At 46.6% G+C, this 19575-nt stretch overlaps 1 protein-coding gene and 1 long non-coding RNA gene across 7 annotated transcripts in view; one reads left to right on the forward strand and one right to left on the reverse strand.

Annotated features, from left to right (window-relative positions):
- LOC107183005 lies at positions 1–9726 on the forward strand. The gene is made up of 2 exons (XR_001513786.1): positions 1–340; positions 7147–9726. It is a non-coding gene; the product is annotated as an uncharacterized LOC107183005 (long non-coding RNA).
- Positions 9727–9867: 141 nt separating this feature from the next.
- TCF7 (transcription factor 7 (T-cell specific, HMG-box)) overlaps positions 9868–19575 on the reverse strand; it is a 43972-nt gene continuing 34264 nt past the window's right edge. The window contains exons 3-10 of one of the 6 annotated variants that reach the window (XM_006753556.2): positions 18144–18255; positions 17296–17383; positions 15525–15617; positions 14179–14298; positions 13529–13691; positions 13331–13438; positions 12773–12821; positions 9925–10229 (exon numbers count right to left, since the gene is read on the reverse strand). In XM_006753556.2, the coding sequence (XP_006753619.1) occupies positions 10150–10229; positions 12773–12821; positions 13331–13438; positions 13529–13691; positions 14179–14298; positions 15525–15617; positions 17296–17383; positions 18144–18255 (813 nt within the window). In that variant the 3' untranslated portion in view covers positions 9925–10149. Of the gene's footprint in view, positions 10253–11007; positions 11644–12772; positions 12822–13330; positions 13439–13528; positions 13692–14178; positions 14299–15524; positions 15618–17295; positions 17384–18143; positions 18256–19575 lie in introns of those variants that run through there. The other 5 variants (XM_006753557.1, XM_015563586.1, XM_006753559.1 and 2 more) reach the window with 5 other exon arrangements.

Here is a 19575-nt window from a genome sequence, read left to right on the forward strand (position 1 = left end):
ACAGGGAATTGAACCAGTGAACTCTTGGTTCCTGGGTCAGTGCTTATGTTGAACCACACTGGCTGGGCATGCCTTTGCTTTTTTGATAATTTCAGCAGGGCAAAATAACCTAGGGGAGGAAAAGAAGGGTGACTAGGAAGTTTACTATTAACCTGGTGTTTTTCCAGTTTTCCATCTGTTTCTTTATGATCAACCTTGGAGATTATTAATGAATTACTAAGTATTAGTCTTAGGAAAGACTACTTAAGGTACTTTCTTATATCCATCTCTTTTTCTAGGTACGCAAAGAGAACCAGTGGTGTGAAGAGAAGTGAAAAGTTGTGCCTGACACTGTAACACTGTAAGGATTGTTCCAAATACTAGTTGCACTGCTCTGTTTATAATTGTTAATATTAGGCAAACAGTAGACAAATGCAGCAGCAAATCAATTGTATTAGCAGAATATTGTCTTCATTGCATGTGTAGTTTGGGTACAGATTCCAAATCTATGGCTGAGTTTTTTCCAGTATGATCAAAATATCTTTTCTTTGCTCTGAATAAAACTGAATTGTGGGTTCTCTATAGAAAGTGGCATTTTGGGCTTTCCCTCTTTTTGCAAAGCGATTTCTGCCTAGTTTATTGTCCAGTTAACTTTAGTTTAGTGACTTTTCAAAAGTTGGCGTTGTAAATAAAACAACTTGCAAAAGTTTTCTGAAATAGAATTAACAATGTATTATCTTTATTCATGAGTTGGGAGCTGGAAAAGTCTACTTGAGGTAAATGTTCTGAGTGGGGTTGTTAGGATGTCTTTCAGCTTCCTGGAGTCAAGGAGTACCACTGGTATTGATTAGCCCATATGTAGCAGGGCTTCCTTAATTGAATCTGAGGACTTGTTTTTGCATTTTTAATCTTATGTTGGTTAGAGACTGAGTTACTACTACTCAGTTTGTGATTTTGGGGGAAATATAACTATGCAGTTGTTAGCTTTTCAATTAAAAAAGACAGCCCTTGTGGTATGTCATCTTTTTATAATCAGTGATCCCATATGGGCAAAACTATTTACACTACTTGCATGTAAAAAACAAAAAAATTTAACCTTTAACATTAAAATGTGTGGCAAAACCCAGAAAGCATCCAGCATGAATGCAAGATACTTTCAATAAAAAGTAAGTTACATAGTAGGTAGTAAACGGTTTGCTTTTGTGTACTTAAATGTGTCTCTTCACTTAGTATTATATGAGTTAAATTTATGAATGGTTCTGTAGCTGAAAAAGACTCGTAGACAGGACTAGGTTGCTGAAGCTGCTGACATAACAATAGGGTTCTGATAGACATTTGTCTCCTAATGTCATTAAAAGGTTGGCTGGAGCCAGTGTTTTAGTTCTTTTTGAGAGAATCATTGATCGGCTGCCTCCTGCATGCCCCCCACTGGGGATCAAGTCCACAACCTGGGCATGTTTCTGACCAGGAATTGAACCTTGACCTGGTTCAGAGGTGGACGTTCAACCACTGAACCACACTGGCTGGGCCAGTGTTTTAATTCTTAAATGGTGTACTCAGGCACACAAAACTACACTGTCATTGTTTCCAGCCTCTCCCCTACAGTAGAATGAAGTTTTTTTGGTGGCATGAGATGATTCACAAATGTGTTTTTTCTTCTATTTCCTTTTTTCTTCCTTTCCCATTCAGCATCATCCGTATTCACATGTAGCCTTATTGTGTTCTCTTCATGAGCTGTTCTGGCGAGATTATTGACAGCAGCTTAACTCAACTTCCCCTCTTATTTGCTCCAAATCTGCCTTATTACATAAAGTCCCATATGCTGTACCACATGAATCCCCATTTGTTGACCATACTGGAGATCGTATACCACAACCTGTGTGTGGGTGAAATCCAGCTCACAGCGTTTTTGCAGTCTGTGAGTTAAAAATGATTTTTACTCTTTTTTGTTGTAAAAAAAACCTTTTTTTTATTCTCACCCAAGGATATGTTTTTTTCATTGATGTTAGAGAGAGAGGAAGGTGGAGGGGAAACATAACATTGATGTGAGAGAGAGACATTGATTGGTTGCCTCCTATATGCACCTCAACCAAGAACTAAACCTGCCACCTAGGTATGTGTTTTTGACCAGGAATTGAGCCTGCAACCTTTTGGTGTCCAGGATGATGCTCCAACAGAACCACCTAGTCAATGCTGAGTTTTACATTTTTAAAGGATCATTAAATATACACACAGAGCCTTGGCCAGTGTGGTTCGGTTGGAGTGTTGTCCTGTACACCAAAAGGTGCCAGGTTCGATCCCCGGTCAGGGCACGTACTGAAGGTACTAACTGATCAATGTTTCTCTCTCCAAAATCAATTTAAAACACACACACAGACTGTACTTGACCCGAAGCCTAAAATGTTTACTTTGTCAACCCCTGTGACTACCTCTGGATCCCTGATTCCCTTTACTCTCAGAGAGTAAACTTGTTTTCCACTTACCTTGGTTTTAGTGGAGAATATGGCAGAGTTCCATCTGGCTGGAGTATCTCATCTGCTAATTCCTGCAATAATGGCCAATTCTTACAAAAACCTTAACCACCCCAAGTATATCCCTAGCAATATTATGACAAACATAAACCTTTACTGAAAGTCAAAAATTATTAGCATATGCTGTGTTTAATTTGGAAACGAAGTATTAGCTTCTAGGAAACAAAAGCCTATTACTATTAGCTCTTAATCTGTATAATTCCCCCAAATTGTTAGAATTACAGGACTAAATAGCTTTATTACCAATATGTAAAGTATACTGGGACCTTTCTGAATAGCTAAGATTGAGTGGACAGACAGTAGAGTAGTTCAAATTTTTGTTCCCTTTCTGTAGACCATGGCTCTAGTCTTTAAACAAATAAAAATGTCCTGATAATCTTGAACTCATCTATAAATATAAAAGCCTAAGCGACCAAATGACTGAACGACTGGTCACTGTGACGTGCACAGCCAACCTCCTGTGGTCCCTCTCCCAGGCCAGCTGGCCTCAGCTAGCCCTGATCGCTGGCTAGGCTGAGGGACCCCACCCGTGCACAAATTTGTGCACCAGGTCTCTAGTGTTTAATATAGATCTGACAGCTCATCCAAGAGTAGGCCAGTTGTAGATACCGTGTACCCAAATGAATCATAGGCTTGGTATTAAGAGGCCCTTTAAGCTAGCTGCAGCACTCTTCCTACCCTTTCCCCTTTTTCTTGCTATATGCTATTTTTACTATGTCTACCAAGAGTTTTCCGCTCTCGCCCTAGCCAGTTTGGCTCAGTGGATAGAGCGTTGGCCTGCGGACTGAAGGGTCCTGGGTTCGATTCAGGTCAAGGGCACATGTCCAGGTTGTGGGCTCAAACCCCAGTAGGGGGCGTGCAGGAGGTAGCTGATCAATGATTCTCTCTCATCATTGATGTTTCTATCTCCCTCGCCCTCTCTCTTTCTCTCTGAAATCAATAAACATTTTTTTTTTTTAAAGAGTTTTCCGCCCTCGTCTTGTGCACGAGTGGCCCTTTCCCATAGTAGCCAAACCTGTCTTCAAAGATATACCCACTCCTGCCTGTCCTCACTTCCCAGCTTTTCTAAACTAATACTGTGGCATGAAGTCATACTGTAAGGCTGGAGTCCTCCCTCTGCCTTTTAGTGCCTGCATGGCCTGGATAAGTTGGAAACAGTAGTTAACCTGCAGTGTGGTGCTCTTGGTAATTAAGACCTCTGTGAGAGTCATTTGACTTTTTAGTTTTTCATTGACTATGTCACTTTTGAGAGAAAATGAAACCAAAGCCCTTATTATTTCTCCCTAACATTGTCATGGACTAAGGATGTAGCTCCTCCAATAGATTCTAATTTTAAATTGTAAAAGCAAGTTACTTCTTTTGAAGTGGTTATACAGGCAGATCTTGTTTTCTTGCATTTCACTTCATGGCACTTAATAGGTGTTTTACTAATTGAAGACAAGAGACTCTACTAACAAAAGGATTACGGTTTGCTTTATTGCAATACTCACTTATTGTGGTGCTCTGAAACCGAACTTGCAATATCCTGAATTATGCCCATAGTTTATTTAGCTTGCCTTCATAAATCTACCTTTAGCAACACACAAAGGTAGGTATTGCTTTACAATTTTTATATTTTTCCAAAGATTCACAAAGACATCCCTTTAAAATACAGATGCTTGAGTGACATTATAGTTGTGATTTGTTTATTCTACAACTGTTTGAACACACCAGCTGCTGGAACTAAGCAAGACCTATATTATAATTTGGCAGACTGCTTGGACTGTGCTGAGCTTAGCTTGGAACTAGCTGGAGAAGGTAACAGTCACTATAGGCATGTGACTTAGGGTGGGCAGATATTCCAAAACTCATGAGCTCTTAATTTACTTAAAAATTGGCCAATCCTGTAATTTGTTTTCTGGTCCAAGGGTAAATTAAAAAAATTATTGGTAGGTTGTCTAGGCTCTTAATAGGGCAGTTTGAACAGGGGCTTTCATCAGGAAAGAGAACTGAAAGAAAAACAGACTTCATGCTCTGAGCACCCTTTACCGAATCCATGAACATCAGAATCTCACTCATCTTTCGGCGCTTAACTTTTGTTTGCCACCACTTCCATTTGAAGGTCTTTTTTATTTTTATTTTTCTGAAGCTCAGTATACATTCAAGTGGGGAGGACTCAAATGTTTTCCCTACTAACTTGCTTGAGCTTTAAAAAGTTGATAATCTTCGATTATTTAGATTTGTGTGAAAACTGATTTCCAGCTAGGAAGGGGGAGAATAAGGGAGAATAACGCAAGTAAAAGCAAAGCATATGAAATGGTTGAATACCTAAAGTGTAGCTCCTGGCTTATCCTTTGTAGGAAGGGTGAGACATGGTTGCCTTCTTGGGAGCTTTTGGAATATAGTTAAGGTGGTAAAGCATAAATACTGCTGGGAGAGAATGGGTAACTTTAATAAAAACGTTCCTGGACAGAAGATTAATTAGTAAAAGTGGGGGCTAGGGGATTGGAAGGGTCTAGGAGATGTTTCATGAGGAAACTTTATTTAGTTTCAAAAGTGAAGCTAGTTTTGGTTGGGGGTGGAGGGATGCCAAGGTGAGGGAGGGAAAGCAGTGCTCAGTCTGGAACTGGCAGTAGAGGTTGGGTGTTAGTAGGTCTGCTGGCGATTATTGGCTGGAAAGAAACATTAAAGCCAGATCGGTGACAGGATTTTTGTGACACTAGGAAGAGTGTTTATCAGACTTATGTTAGACATTGCTATTTTTAAAAAAATATATTTTATTGATTTTTCACAGAGAGGAAGGGAGAGAGATAGAAACATCGATCAGCTGCCTCCTGCACATCCCCTACCGGGGATGTGTCCGCAACCCAGGTACATGCCCTTGACCGGAATCGAACCTGGGACCTTTCAGTCCGCAGGCAGACGCTCTATCCACTGAGCCAAACCGGTTCCGGCTACATTGCTATTTTTGAATGTTAGAACTAAAACTTCTTTTTTAATTGCTGGACTAAAGTGTTCTGAATATTTAGGGTTTTTACAACTAGACTCCTTATTTTACTGTTTTCAAAAATCACTATATTTTAGCCTAGCCAGGAGGTTACATTTGATTCCCGGTAGGGCACATGCCCAGGTTGTGGGCTCAATCCCCAGTGTGGGGTGTGCAGGAGGTAGCCGATCAGTGATTCTCTCATCATTGATGTTTCTCTCTTTTCCCTTCCTCTCTGAAATCAATCTGAAATCAATAAATATATCATTGAGTGAGGATTTTTTTTTAAAAAAAAGCCAATCTGTTTTACTCTACATGAATAGAAACATAACATCTCAAACAAAAGCTGTAATATTTCTGATATCTTCTAATCCGATATTTTAAAGAATGTGTTCAGTTCTAGGCAGTAAATTGTAAGAAAATATGAAAAAATAAAAGTCAACCTAACCTGCTATATACCAGCCTCTTCTTTCACTCTGAGGATCAGCCTATTTCATAAGTTTTTTCACTTTTAATACTTCCCACCTGTATGGTGCAAATTCATGTGCCCTTTCTGTGCTGACCATGCCATTTCACAACCTCAATTTTTTTTTTTTTTGCTTCAAATGGTTTACAGGTATTTCTGTATCAGCAGATTTACAGGAGGGGTAGGAATACAGAGCACTACACTGTCAGAAATTTATATTCAAGGGGTTTCCAGAGTGGCATTGGGGGTGGTGGTGAGTAGACCGTAACTCCTCCATCTCCATATTTCTTTCCCCCACCCTTAACATTGACTGTACAACATGTCTGAAGACTTCCAATTAAGGAATGAGAGAACACTTGAATGAAAACATAAACCCTGGTTGATGGTCCAGAGCCTCTCGTGAACTTGAAATTTAGCCTGAACTTCTAATTATCTCCCATATAATTCATGGCTATTGAATTATCCTTTATTTTTATTGCTAGTGATCTAACTCATGAGTATAGCCAGGGATAGGAGAATTTCCTATCCCTAGGATAGAAGAATTCCTATCCCTAGGATAGAATTTGCCCTTTCCAATTAACTCTATGCCCAATCCCATACTACCTTTAACTACTTCCAAATTTCTCCTAACCTGAGCTAGGCTTTTATTCTACAGAACTGACTATGGGAACATCCCCATCTGTTCTTTTTAAAAACTCTCTGCTGTTTTGGATACATGAAATTAGGGCTCCTCTCAGGCAACCATGTCCATTGTGGGCAAGTCTGGGATTACACTTTCCAGTGGCCTACTTTAAATAGAAGACCGGTTAAAATCTATTAGCTGCTCCAGACATTGGAGAGCCCAGAAGCCCGAGTTAGAATCCTGTAGTGATTTGAGATCTCAGAAAGAAAGTGATTGGAATAATTGGGATCCGGGTGAGTTGACTCAAGAACCAGGATCTGCTTGCATAGCCAGTTTGGTCTCAAGGACCCATGGTGAACTATTGAAGTTCTGAAAAGACCTGAGAAAAACTCATGCTAAAACAGCCTTTCCAACCTCAAAAGCCAATTCAGTGTTTTTATGATACGAATTATTTTTTGGTCTCAAATCTTCTACTTTGATATATAGGCCTGACAAATTCCTTCTGTGCTGTTTTTCTAGTGATGCACACAGTAATCAATTCCCTTTTTGGAACAATGTAAAGAACTATTTCTCTTCCCTCCAGGTGTGGCCTTCCTGTCCAGGATTATTGTACAATGAATAGCTATGCTTCTGGGCCATTCAAGATAGTTAACAGCTCAGAAGATCCTAGCCCTGGGACTTCCTATAAAAGAGAAACACCTTCAAATCAGGAAATCCCTGCTAGTTTTGCCATGCTAAGCCATCACAATATCCTGAGCACAGTGGGAGCAGCTGCAACGGGAGAGGGCTCCAGATCTGTATTTCAAGCAAATATGCCAGTTGTGTGGGAACATATACAGGACGTGTTAGGTTATTTTGTCTCAGGTCTCAGAAAACGAGGCTGGCAGTAAGGTGGAACTGGTATGGTATTTGAAGTTGAATTGGACACTCTCAAGTCACTGAGACCTCATAGGAATGTGTGTGATCCGGGAGGGTTTGAATTTCCTCTTTGATGTCAGTTTTTTAAAAAGGCTGGCTTGATTTTAACAATGTTGCCAAAGCCCCCCTTCCTACCCTCACATACACAAAGAGTGCATTGTTCATGTACCCAGTGTACTCTAAATAAGACATCTAATCAGATGCAGCAACCTAGTCTTGCTTGCATAAGCCTTGGTTAGAATGTAGTTTTTTGAAACATCTAGGCCAGTAGCCAGAGCGGAATTCTTTAAATGGGACAGATGTCAAGAGAATGGCTGGTCTCCTCTAGCACCCTTCCAGAAAAAAGCAACTCCAAGATTACAATTTCCAGTGGCCTACTTTAAATAGGCACTACTCTGACACACAAAATCCAAAAAATAGAACTCAGTGAAAATTACAATGCATGATGGTGGCCCAGTGGTTGGTTGACTGACCTATTGAGGTGGCTTTATGACACCTTTTACATTCATGATGGGTCTTAAAGTTAACAATGTACTTTAATGGAAGCTGCTGTGTAAAAAATAGGTTGTAGAATTATCAAATTTCAGGTTTTATATAAAAATATGGAGATACCTTAAGCACCTTCATACAGTTTTGGGGAGGAAAGCGTTCTATTTTTTTTGGAGTTTATACCAGTACATAAAAAGACTTATTTTCCTTGTAATAGGATATGTACTTATGGAGTGGTTAGTCTAATCTCAACTCTCAGAAAATGGAGCCTAGTGGTCTGTACATCTATTTCTAGTTGGATTGTCTTAGGGTTTGTGGATAGCTGTTTCCAACATAGTCTTAGGGGGGTGGGAGGCAGGCTGGCCTGTGCCTGCATCAATTTTTAGGTCAGGGTTGGTGGGTTCAGAGCAAGGCTTGGAATGGGAGCTGCAGCGTGAGCCGGGCAGGCCCAAGCCCCTTAAGGGGAGGTGAGAGTAATCCCCGACTTCTATAGGTTGAGTCTTTAACATGTGTACCATAGTAGAGAAGAAACCCCAAGTTTCATGGCTGTGAAGAAAAGAATTATCATCCTGTTTTCTGAAACAGCTTATTCCTCAGGGTCAAGCTTGGGGGCGGGGAGGGGCATACAAGAGGAAAAAGTATCTTTATTCTCACGTTCAAAGTTTTTCTATGATGATGCATTAACAATACAAAAATATTTTGAATACTACAATGGTCCTTTTTCCTCAAAACTTCCTGCAACACTACACTAGAATACATGATCTTTGGAATCTGAGAAGCCAGTGGCTAAAGTAGGTATTAAAGGCATTTGTTGAAGGGTGTATGTGGGTACAGGGACAGCCCTTTTTCTTTGGATTGAGGCTATGTATGGTGAGGAGGCAAAAAAAGTTAAATTAAAAAGATTTTTTTAAAGGCTCAGGGTTGAAGCTTAGCTCATAAATGGGTTAAATTAGGCTGTGGTGAAAACCCAGTGTCTATCCGTAAAGGTTTTCTGGGCTTATTGTTTTGGTTATAATGGTCCTCATTCCCACAGAACCATAGGAAATCTGAAGCTGGCCTGGTTTCATGCTGAAAGATACTGGCAGTCACAAAAGGTTGGGTTTGCCCTCAACACTGCCCAAGGGGTGGATAAGCTGGAAATGGATCCATAACAAAGGCCCTCAGAATGGGGAGGGATGCACACTGGATTTGGGGCCATAACTTCTTTGAACTATTGACTACAGCCACTAGTAGCAGGCCTTGGAGCTTTGATATCAGGGCTTCTTAGGCGATTGCGTTTCTCAGGAATCATTTCCAAGTAATTTGAAGTAGAGAGCCAGATTAAGTAGCGTCAGGTTTTTCTGTTGCCTAGGGTATAGATTTAAACTAACTTGTTCATCCCATCCACTTATAAGCTCCTGGGAATTCGGCAGGATTCCTCTGGCCCACTTTAAAAATGGTAGCTAGTTTTTTATAAAACATGGCTTTTCCAGGCATTCAAGAGAAAAGCACTGTCATTTTGAGCTTTGTGGTTGTGACCAGGCTTACATGTGTAATAAACCAACTCATTCTTGGTCCATGAAGTGTCCGGTATGGGGAGGGTGTGGCAGTGCAGGGGGAGTGAGGAGGCAGGGTAGAGAAAGCAGCTGAACTCAGGGTAGTCCATCTATGATCTATAGCAGGAAAGGAAGGGAGGCAGGGGCATCTGGCTAACCAGACAGATGGTAAAATAGACGCAGGCTGCCACCGGCACAGGAGATGCCCTTAAATCAAATGACAACACAGATCTGATGCACCACTCGGAGCAGTTTGAATTGATGGCCCCAGGTTCAGGCAGAAGTTGTGCAGCCTCTGAAATCTCCAGCACCTGGACCCTAAGAAGAAGTTAACAGGGCCCCTGATCGGTTTCCACGTGCTTTGGGGCTCTGTTGCTGCTTCTCAAAGAGTGGGTCCCTGGAGGAGGCCAGGTGTCCTGTGCATGCTAGGCTGCCTGCCTCCAAAATTCCTGTTGCTGTACCTGTGTACTCTGCAGGGCACTGCTGGGGGCCCGTGGGGGCCCAGGGAGCTGGGAGGCTGAGTGCCGCAGAGAGACCTGGTGATGTAGGCGCCGGTTCCGCAGGGCTAGCAAGTAGTGCAGTAGGGAAGTGAGGCAGCAGGAGGTATGAGGGTGAGTCCTGAGGGGCTGGGGACCCGGAGCAGCCTAGAGTACTGTCATCGGAAGGAAAGGGGCTGGGGCAGCGGCCTTCTCCGGGTAAGTACCGAATGCATTTCTTTTTCCTCCTAGGAATAGTGAAGAGAGTTATCTGTAAATAGAGGGTGAATTCATGGTCACACACCACAACCAAAAAATGCTGTCCTTGCACAGGCCTAGCTGACCTCTCATCCCCTCTCCCCAGTACTTGGCTGTGCTTATCCTTCAGACCTGAATCAGCACTGCGACTCCGCTGGGCCTGGCCCAGACCTGGGACAGGTGCAGTTTGCCAGCACCACCACATGGTGGCACAGGGACCTTTTGTAGTTGGACCTGTGGGTTGCTTTGTTTTCCAGGAGAGCCTTTGAGCCTCTGAATGTTTGTGGGGCTCAGATCAGCATTAAGGCAAGGGGCTGCAATGCTCGTGGCTTCTTGGACTGAGCAATCTCAGGGCTCAAAGCTAGGTTAGGAGTGGAGAAGGGGAAACAGAAACGAACAGTGATTCTTTGAGTCTTCTACATTCTTACTATCTTGAGTTCTCTGGGCCACAATTTGTCTCTGATTGTGGAATGGGTAAAAGTAGGACCTTCCCTAAGGGACAGGGTTGCCTCCCATCATGTTTATATACACACGCACACACATTACCCAAGATCTCTCTTCACCCTTCGATAAAGAAGCTCGAGGGCACTCTGAGGAGTTGCTCAAATAGTCCTTAGTCCGTGAACTGCCTGCCCAGAGTAGCCTCAGCCTTGGCTGTATCAGGCCTGGCATGAACCTAAAACTAGGCAACTTTTAGCCACTTGATAGGCACACCTTTTCATACACAGGAATATTTTCTGTTATGAGATGAAGCCTTTGTATGGTCCCTTGGCTAGGGCAGCTCTCCTCTTCTCTCCCTTCCTCTCCAGCCCTCTGGTCTCAGGTACAACATGGTGAGTCACTTGGCATCCAGGTAACTCATGGTATTCTCTATTACAGTTACCTTATTTTTCTTAGATTTACGGGCTCAGACGGATCTCAACTTGAAGTGATGGAGCTGGTTGGCCATTATAACTTTCAGGCCTGAGAGTAGGGGCAGAGGCCACCTGAATGATGTGAGGTTTGGCTACTGAGGACCAGTTGGGCCTAGTTAGCACCAAACCATCATTACCCGAGGATCCTAGGCACCAGAACTACATTCTTGAGTCTGCCTTTCCTTCCCTTCTAGAACATTCTGTCTCTCCCCCTCCTTCCACTTAGATCCAAAAGATCTTCCCTACAAGATGTGTTCAGTATTCATTCCCATTCTTACAAGGCATGGGCTCTTTAATCTGCAGGTATCCTATGGGGCTGGGGAGCCACAGGAAGGCTTATATAAGCCCAGCAGAACATGTGCAGAGTCAAGGAAGCAGCTTGAAGCAAAGGGAAGATGGTGGTGGGGACAAACCCACCTGCACGGACCACACCAATCCGTCTGCTGGTTGAGGCCAAAGCGAGCACGGCATTTCTTAGGCGAGCCAGGGTCTGCTCACAGCCATGCCAGAGGGGCAGAGCAGGGCAGAGGGCGAGCAGGCAGGCAGCAGGGCAGAGCAGGGCCCAGAAAGAAGAGGTAACATCAGTGTTAGCTAGTCACAGATACCCCACAGCCCCCACAGGCAGAGGGCCTCTCCATGGCACAGCCAGCCCCAGTGGGAGCCCTAGCGCCCAGAGTCAAGATATTTGGAAAGGCGGGCACGGCACCCAGTTGGGCAGAAGAGGCAGTGGGAAGAATGGTGGGGAAGAGAAGGGACCATATCAGGCTAGCTCCTTTCTGTGACTTGAGGGGCCAGATTCAGCCTCTTCTTCCTTAGGGCTGCCTCCAACCCAAAACTCGCTGCCATTTTATTTTTCATTTTTGCGAACGCTCTGTCTGCCTGACCCATATCTCCTTGTGCTGTAACTTAAAACATATTCCACACACTTTTCTATGTGAAAGTAAAGCCCATTTTGTAACTTCAGAAAAATGGTTGAGGTCTGCCCTGCCCTGGTTGTAGCATGTGGGGACAGCACTGTTGAGAAAGTCTGTCTCTCCCCCTCCTTCATTCATAAATGTGGATCAGAGTTGGGGCAGGAATCTATTCACAGGAAGGAGACTTGCAACAGAGTGTGGGCTCCCTGGGTCCTCTAAATAGAGCACTTAGAACCTGCAATGAAAAACAGGGCTTGGGAGTTGGGTACAGTGTGATAGAGAAATTGCTGGGCACCACCCAGCAGGCTGGGTGATCACTGGGCCTAGGTATGGGGCCTGGCTCAGTCTCCAGACAATCTGCTATCCACCTCAGAACTAACCAGGATGCAGTGTTTGTGTTTAACATGGATCATACTGTCAGTTCCTCACTAACTTTCCCTGACAGGCAAAGCTGTGAATAGGGTAGGGTTAGCCAAGGTAGTAGGAGTGTGCTGGCATCTACTGGTCACCCCTAGGACTTAGTATAGCTGTTCCTAAAGTAGGGATTTGACTTGTGAGATGCCAGGTCTTGTATACAGAGTCGAGGGCCCACGCATTGAAGGTTCATGGCCAAGTACTCTGCCCCTCCCTCTGGGCTAGAGCAGTGCTGTTTGTCACATAGGGACCTGGAGAGGAGACTCCACTACTGCTGAGGGAAGGCCTCACCTGTGTTGGATTCTTGGTGCTTTTCTCTGGATCGCCTCTTCTTCTTCCCCTGCAGCGAGTAAAGGGAGGGATCCTCAGATGTGGGAGGAGGACACTAATCCCAGTGAGCAAATGGCTGGGATACCTGCAGCCTGCTGCCTAGCCTGGCTGTGGCTAGGATTCCAGGCACAGGTTCTTGATTGCAATTCTTGCTAGGTAATATGGGGCAATTAGGGATTCCTCCTCCCTCTCTCACACTTGTCTCCGTTTTGAATGGAAGAGTAACTTCCAGGCCCTTTTCTCCCCTTCTGCTCATGAGCCCCAATCAAATACTGGGAAACAGCCCTGCATGGGAATAGATCCTGGGTAGAAAACAGGACACGGGTCTGCCTTCAGGGGCGGCTCCCCTTGCTTGATCCTCTCCTGAGCTAGCCACGGGAGGTCATGGACCCTCCACCAGTCCACCACCTTCCTCATCTGTGCCTTCAGGACAATAGTCCTTTCTTGCTGAGACTGTGGCCCAGGGCATGGAATCTTGAAGGTTCCCCTACCCATCCCTGTGTGTTGTTGGCCACTCACGTAATTGTCCCGCGCTGACCAGCCTGGGTATAGCTGCATGTGCAGCTGCCTCTCCTTGCGGGCCAGCTCGTAATACTTGGCCTGCTCTTCCCGTGACAGTGCGTGCCACTGCAAAGGGGAAGGAGGGGTAGATGGGATGTGTAAGGCAATCATCAGGCTTGTACCACCCCTGCCAGCCCACCTTGCCTGTGGCCTCACCCTGCGGCCCAGGATCTGATTGATGGCAGCACTCTCCTTGAGTGTGCATTCTGCAATAACCTTGGCTCTCATCTCCTTCATGTACAGCATGAAGGCATTGAGTGGCTTCTTGATGGTTGGTTTCTTGGCCTCCTTCTCTGCTTTGGATTCTGCCTGCGTCTTCCTGAGGAGCACATGTCCAGGTCACTTGGGAGTCTCCACATGCACACCTAATGCTACCACCCTGTAGTGTGTCCAGTGCATGTGTAAATGCATGGATACTAGGGGTTTTTTAGTGAAATTCTGTTGTGTGTGTGTGTGTGTTTTCTTAGCTGCTCCAAAATGGGTGACCAGAGTTAAGTATTTGTTCCTTCTAGGAATATTGCAGATAAGTAAGAAAAGTATGTGTAAGGACTTCTCAGCCCCTCCCATCTTGGCTCAGACTAAAGCCTTGTTTCTCACTCCACTCAATCCCTCCTGCTTCAGAGCCTCAAAAAACAGGGGCCCGTGGCAATAGCTACAAAGCAGTTTGACCAAAGGCTTCCTCTGGCAGCAAGACTTGGGCTTGGTGGAAGAAATGTGTATCCTGACTGACAAATAGATGGGAACCTGAATTCTGCTCCCCTGTCCCCACCCCCCTGCTCCTTCCAACTCTGTGCCTTTTCACTCACAGGCTTCGATCATAGGGCTGCAGTTCCTGCTTCCCTGAGGGGGGCACAATGGCCGGGTGGGGAATGGCTGCTGGGTGACCAGGTACGCTGGAACCTAGCATCAGGGATGGGTGGGTGAACCTAGAGGCAGGAGAAAGTTAACACTGAGTCAGGTGTGTGCAGGACAGACCCTGGCAAACACAGAAGCCCTGCACATTAAACGACAGGTGAACAGATACCCCACCCTCATTGGCTTGCATACAAGTACACTGATGCATCCAAATACCTGCTCCCAACACATCACAAAGACATCATTGCAAAAATCTATATATTCATCCTTTAGGTGGTTACTAAATTAGCCCTACATAGCTTTTGAATCTCTCCCCTTGTCACCACCTGCCCTCACCAGCTCAGCCTCATGAGCCTGTGACTACCCTGTGTGCTTTCTCATTCTCCTGACTCTTCTAGGACTCTCTCCACACAACAGCCAGAGTGACCTTTTAAAAACACCTGCGTGCTCCTGACCTTGCTGAAGTTCTCCCTTTGCCTACAGCTCTGCTGACATTTCTAGCTGCATCTTTTCCCCCATTTCCCATCACTTCCCACCTCCAGCCATCCCCTACTCAGGAGATGTTAACACTTTTTATGAAGCTTTCTGTGACCCATCAAATCTGGCTGAGGTCTCCTTGGGGCTTCCCTATCACCCACAGGGCATAGCCCAATTCAATTGCTGGTGTGCTGTCTATACCTCCTACCCTAGGGGGTGAGCTCCATAGGGCTGAAAATGTCTGAATTCCTTGTTCCATACTTAGCATACATCTGTCACTAAAGGAGTGAGCTAAGTAAAGGGGCTTACATATACACATGCCTCCCACTTTACTTTCTTGCTGTTGTATGGCTACCACTCTGCCTCTTGCTGCTTACACTGGTGTAGGGTCTCTGAGCAGGCCAGATGTTGAAGACACATGTGAAATGCTGCCTCAGCTTGGGTGGAGCTCAGGGAATGCCCAGGAGAATTCTGACTGGCCCTTCCCTCAGCAGGGATGCAGAACAGAGATGAATGCATACAGACCTGCACACGGACTGACTTGCACATGCACAGAGGCAGGAGCTCAAGCACACATGTGCATGTACTGTCCCTGGCTGCTTTGTGGTGCTGTGCTGCACAGTTTGGCCTGGGTTTAGAACTCTTGCAGTCCCACTGGCTTCATTCTCAGACACAGGGCAGCAAGGTGCTGCAGAATGACAGACAGACGGATGAACAGACGACTAGCATAGGGCAAGCAGTGGCCTGAACATGGCCTTGTGTGGGCATTGAAGCCTGGGCAACAGAAAGCAGGAGCCTGGCTGCAGGGTAGGGGACTCACCTGGGATAGGGGGCGCCAGGGGCTGCAGTGGGGGCAGGGAAGTGCTGTCTATATCCGCAGGAAGGGGACAGGGGATAGAGAGGAGGGCTGGGCCTGTGATTGGGAGAGACAGCTGTTAGCAGTCTGGCTACTGGCTCTATATGGGGAAGGACTTCCCTCCATGCTCAGGCCTGACCCATAGATGAGAGAGAAATTGGCTTCTGCTTGGACCACTCCAATGTGTGCTTTAAGCATCTGCCACCAGAGGGCAACCTGTGCTGCGCCTATTTTCTCTACAGCAGTGGTTCTCAACCTTCCTAATGCCGCGACCCTTTCATACAGTTCCTCATGTTGTGGTGACCCCCAATTTCATTGTTACAAATTGAACATAATTAAAGCATAGTGATTAATCACAAAAACAATATGTAATTATGTATGTTTTCTGATGGTCTTAGGCGACCCCTGTGAAAGGGTCGTTTGACCCTCAAAGGGGTCGCGACCCACAGGTTGAGAACCTCTGCTCTACAGGCTAGTACTGATGCTTAAGGGGTAGAAATGACAGCATTCTTTGGGGAGCCAGCTCAGCAGGCCCCCAGGTCCCCTCCAGCCTAGCCTCCTGAAATGAAATGTCCCTGTCAGTACAGGGTTGGTATCTGTAGGGCCTTTGCACTTACTGTCGACACTGTTCTCTTGCTCACTTTGCCTGCTTCAGCTCCTGGTCATCCTAAATGAAAACCCTTGACATCCCAAACTAGATGAGGTGCCTCTCTGGGTTCCTACAGTCCCATCAAAGCACTGCTAACAGTGCCTTGTAATTGGCTGGCCACTTGTCTGGGTTGTGCACTAGTTAAGAGTGAATTCTGTGAGGACGGGGACCTGAGGATCAGCAAGCTTCAGCAGTGCTTTTCTGGTGCCCAGATCCTTGCCTGGCAAGTTCAAAGCTGGGGGTACTCATGGAGGTAGTCATGGTTTGTATTCAAAGTGGAATTCTGTCCAAGGAGAATCTAGAAATAGAGGAATCAGCTTAACTTGGATGAAGGGCAAGTAGAAAGGGACAGGTGGGCCTCTAGATTGGGCCTTGGGACCTACCCTGCCTTCCTGGGAAGCCAAGCTTTCCTGATGTTAAGTGACCGCCTCAGGCCAAAGAGGCTAAAGACCTGCCCAAGTCACACTCTGGTTGCTGAGCAAAGGGCCAATTAGCCTGCCAGACCCAACTCAAGCGAAGACAGGCCTTTTGGCCCACAGTTGGGCCTACTGACTTGGGGTCTAGGCTGGCTTTTCCTGGCCCAGCCTAAATAGGCTCTCCAAGCAGACTGGCCCAGGGCTTAGGCTCAAGCAGGCACAATTGAGGCAAGGAGGGACCCTGGCCCTCAAGCAACTCAGCCAAGGAAGGGTCCAGCCAGCAATAGGCATTGAGGTGAGTGGGAAGTATCCTCCTGCCCACCAGGTAGCTGAGAAGGAACAGCCTCGCTTATGGCCATTCATGCTGCTATCTCCCTGTTCAGGCCTACCTTTTCTTCCTCACATAGATAACCCTGAACAGTCCAAGGTTCTCTCATTCAAGTCTCAGACAGTGAAGCAGAGTTCAAGGGCAACAGGGCTGGGACCGTAGCCTAGTCTCCAGTCTTGCCAAAGGGAATACGTCGGGCTACCTGAGGAATGATAGAGCTGCTGGCCAGCTCTGGTATGTATATAGAACTGGCAGCAGGGTGCTCAGCACAGGATGGAAAAAAGAAGGGCAGGTAAGAGTCTACATCAGGAGGTGCCCCTTTCCCATTGGGCCCACACTCACCAGCTCACAGTGTGGGGGAGCTGTCCCATGCTGCCTGAGGTCAGAGAGTAGAAGCCAGAGAGGTCAGAGGTCTGCAGAGGCCTGTGAACTGCAGTGGAGAGGGCCGAGTAAGTGAGCTAGCCTGACTTGGAGGTCACTTTATCTAGTTACTGCATTCTAGAGCTTCCTGTGGGGGGCTTCTAAGATCCCACCTTCCATGTTAGGGTACCATAGGGCTTTGTTCAGGACTACCCCAGTGTGATAACAGTGCTGCATTTACAAGCTAGGGAACTAAAGGCAGAAGGGCTGGGTGACCTGACTGAGGACCCTGGATGGTCAGTGGCAGAGTTGGAGTCATTCAGGAATGGGAGGCCAGGCCTTGCCACTAATAGTCTGCAACTGGGGCCTCTACTGCCCACCCCCCACCCCCGAGGCTGGGGGAACCTGGCCTGTGGAGCCAGGGTTTCGAGCACCCCCTTTGAGTCAGCAGGTTTCCCACAGTCGACAGAGGCTGATTTCAGAATGACTTTGCCTGAGGCTGAGGTGAATCAGCCATCACAACCACCACTTTCCATTTTCTCACTGCGGGAGGGAACAGCTACAAGTGTTATAGTTAATCAGCTTTACACAAATGCCTGCTCTCATACTGGCATTGGGAGGTCACTCAGGATTTAGGTTTCTACCTCAACTTGAAGCCTTCAAATTCTGACCTGGCACCATCTCCCCCAACCCTCTGGTACCGCCAAGGTTCCCTGATCCACTTTTCTGGCATCTAGGAGGGCCCCGATTTTGCACAGCACTAGGTTCTCTAGTTGTAAAAAGGATCCAGCCACCTGTCTCATTGGGCCCCTCCCATCCCAGATTTGTACCTTGCTTCTGGTTGATGTCGGCCGGTGCAGGTGTGGGGTGTGGACTGCTGAAATGTTCATAGAGAGGAGAGAGTTGGGGGACGCCATGGGCAGGCTGACTGGCCTTGTTGTGCTGAAAAAATGAGGAGGATGGGTGATTGTGGGGAGACCTGAGGCAGGAAAGCACAGGGCTTGGAGTGATAGCTGTGTGTGTGTGGGGGGGGGGCAGCCCAATTGTCAAAGGGAAATGGGGGTGGTCAAAACCACAGTCCTCATAGGAGGGGATACCATTCAAACCAAGCTGTGTCCAGTGATCCAGCCCTCCTGCCCACCTCCCCCTCCCCAGGCTTTGCCCAAGCTATCCCACCTCGTAGAGAGTGTGCACTCAATTCCAGGAGGCACATCTTCCCTGTCCACGAAATTCTTGCTGCCTCCCAGTTTCAGAGATCCCCTGGTTTCTGAGGCCCTATGACTTGCTCACAGCCTCTAGACCCATACATCAGAATATGGTCTGAGGAGCTGACCTACCCTAGCAGCTTTCTTTCCTCCTCCAGCCCCCAGACTAGGGGTCCTGACTTTGACCTTCTGTGCCACCTCAGGCTTAATAGGATCTATTGACACAGGCAAGAGCCCCCACTCAGCCCTCTAACTCAGGGGAGGGGCTAAGTGGGGCCAGGCTTCCCCCAGGGCCAACCCACCCAACCCCACACTTCCTGTTTGCTCACACCACAGGACTCTTACTTTTCATACTAGTCACATGGATCTGTCATGAGATGACTCAGTCAGGCTGAGATGGGGGCTCCCCATGCGACCCAGGCATAGGGAGTTGTTGCTCAGGGCCAAGGCCCAGCTCTGCATATCCTGAGCACACATCTGTACGGGCCAAGGCTCTGGAGACATCATCTACAACTGAGGCCCAACTTCCACTCAGGAAAGTCCATCTGTGGGGATGCTGGGAGCACTGATGAGTAACTTCTGATCCATGGCACAGAAGGAATGGGACATCTCTGGGGCAAGACAATAATGAGAGGTTGTGGCCCTGTGGGTGAAATCTCCCACTAGTGGAATTTAGCCAGACTCCTTAACATCTCGGCACAGGTCTCTTAGCACTGGCTGTTGGGGTCCAGGGTGAGGCTACAGGGAAGATGGGGTATGAACTGCATAGAGTCGAAGCGTGAGGTTACCAGGTGGGCACAGGCTCCCATACCTCCCAGCAACAGTCCTGGCCTCCATCTTTCCTACATTCCTGCTTCCATGGAAGCTTGAAGCTCGGCTATAAACTGCATCCTTCCCCTCAGGGCTTAGGGAAGGTACTGTCACTGCCACCTACCAGTCTCCTGCTCATCTGCCCACCAGGAGCAACTTTACATCCCAGAGCTCATTAGCCTTCCTTTTGTCCTCAGGCAGACAGGTAGATGTCCCAATAGCAGTGGCTCCTCCTTTGCACCTGGCC

The sequence above is a fragment of the Myotis davidii genome, unplaced genomic scaffold (assembly GCF_000327345.1).
Source record: "Myotis davidii unplaced genomic scaffold, ASM32734v1 scaffold471, whole genome shotgun sequence".
Lineage (NCBI taxonomy): Eukaryota > Metazoa > Chordata > Mammalia > Chiroptera > Vespertilionidae > Myotis > Myotis davidii.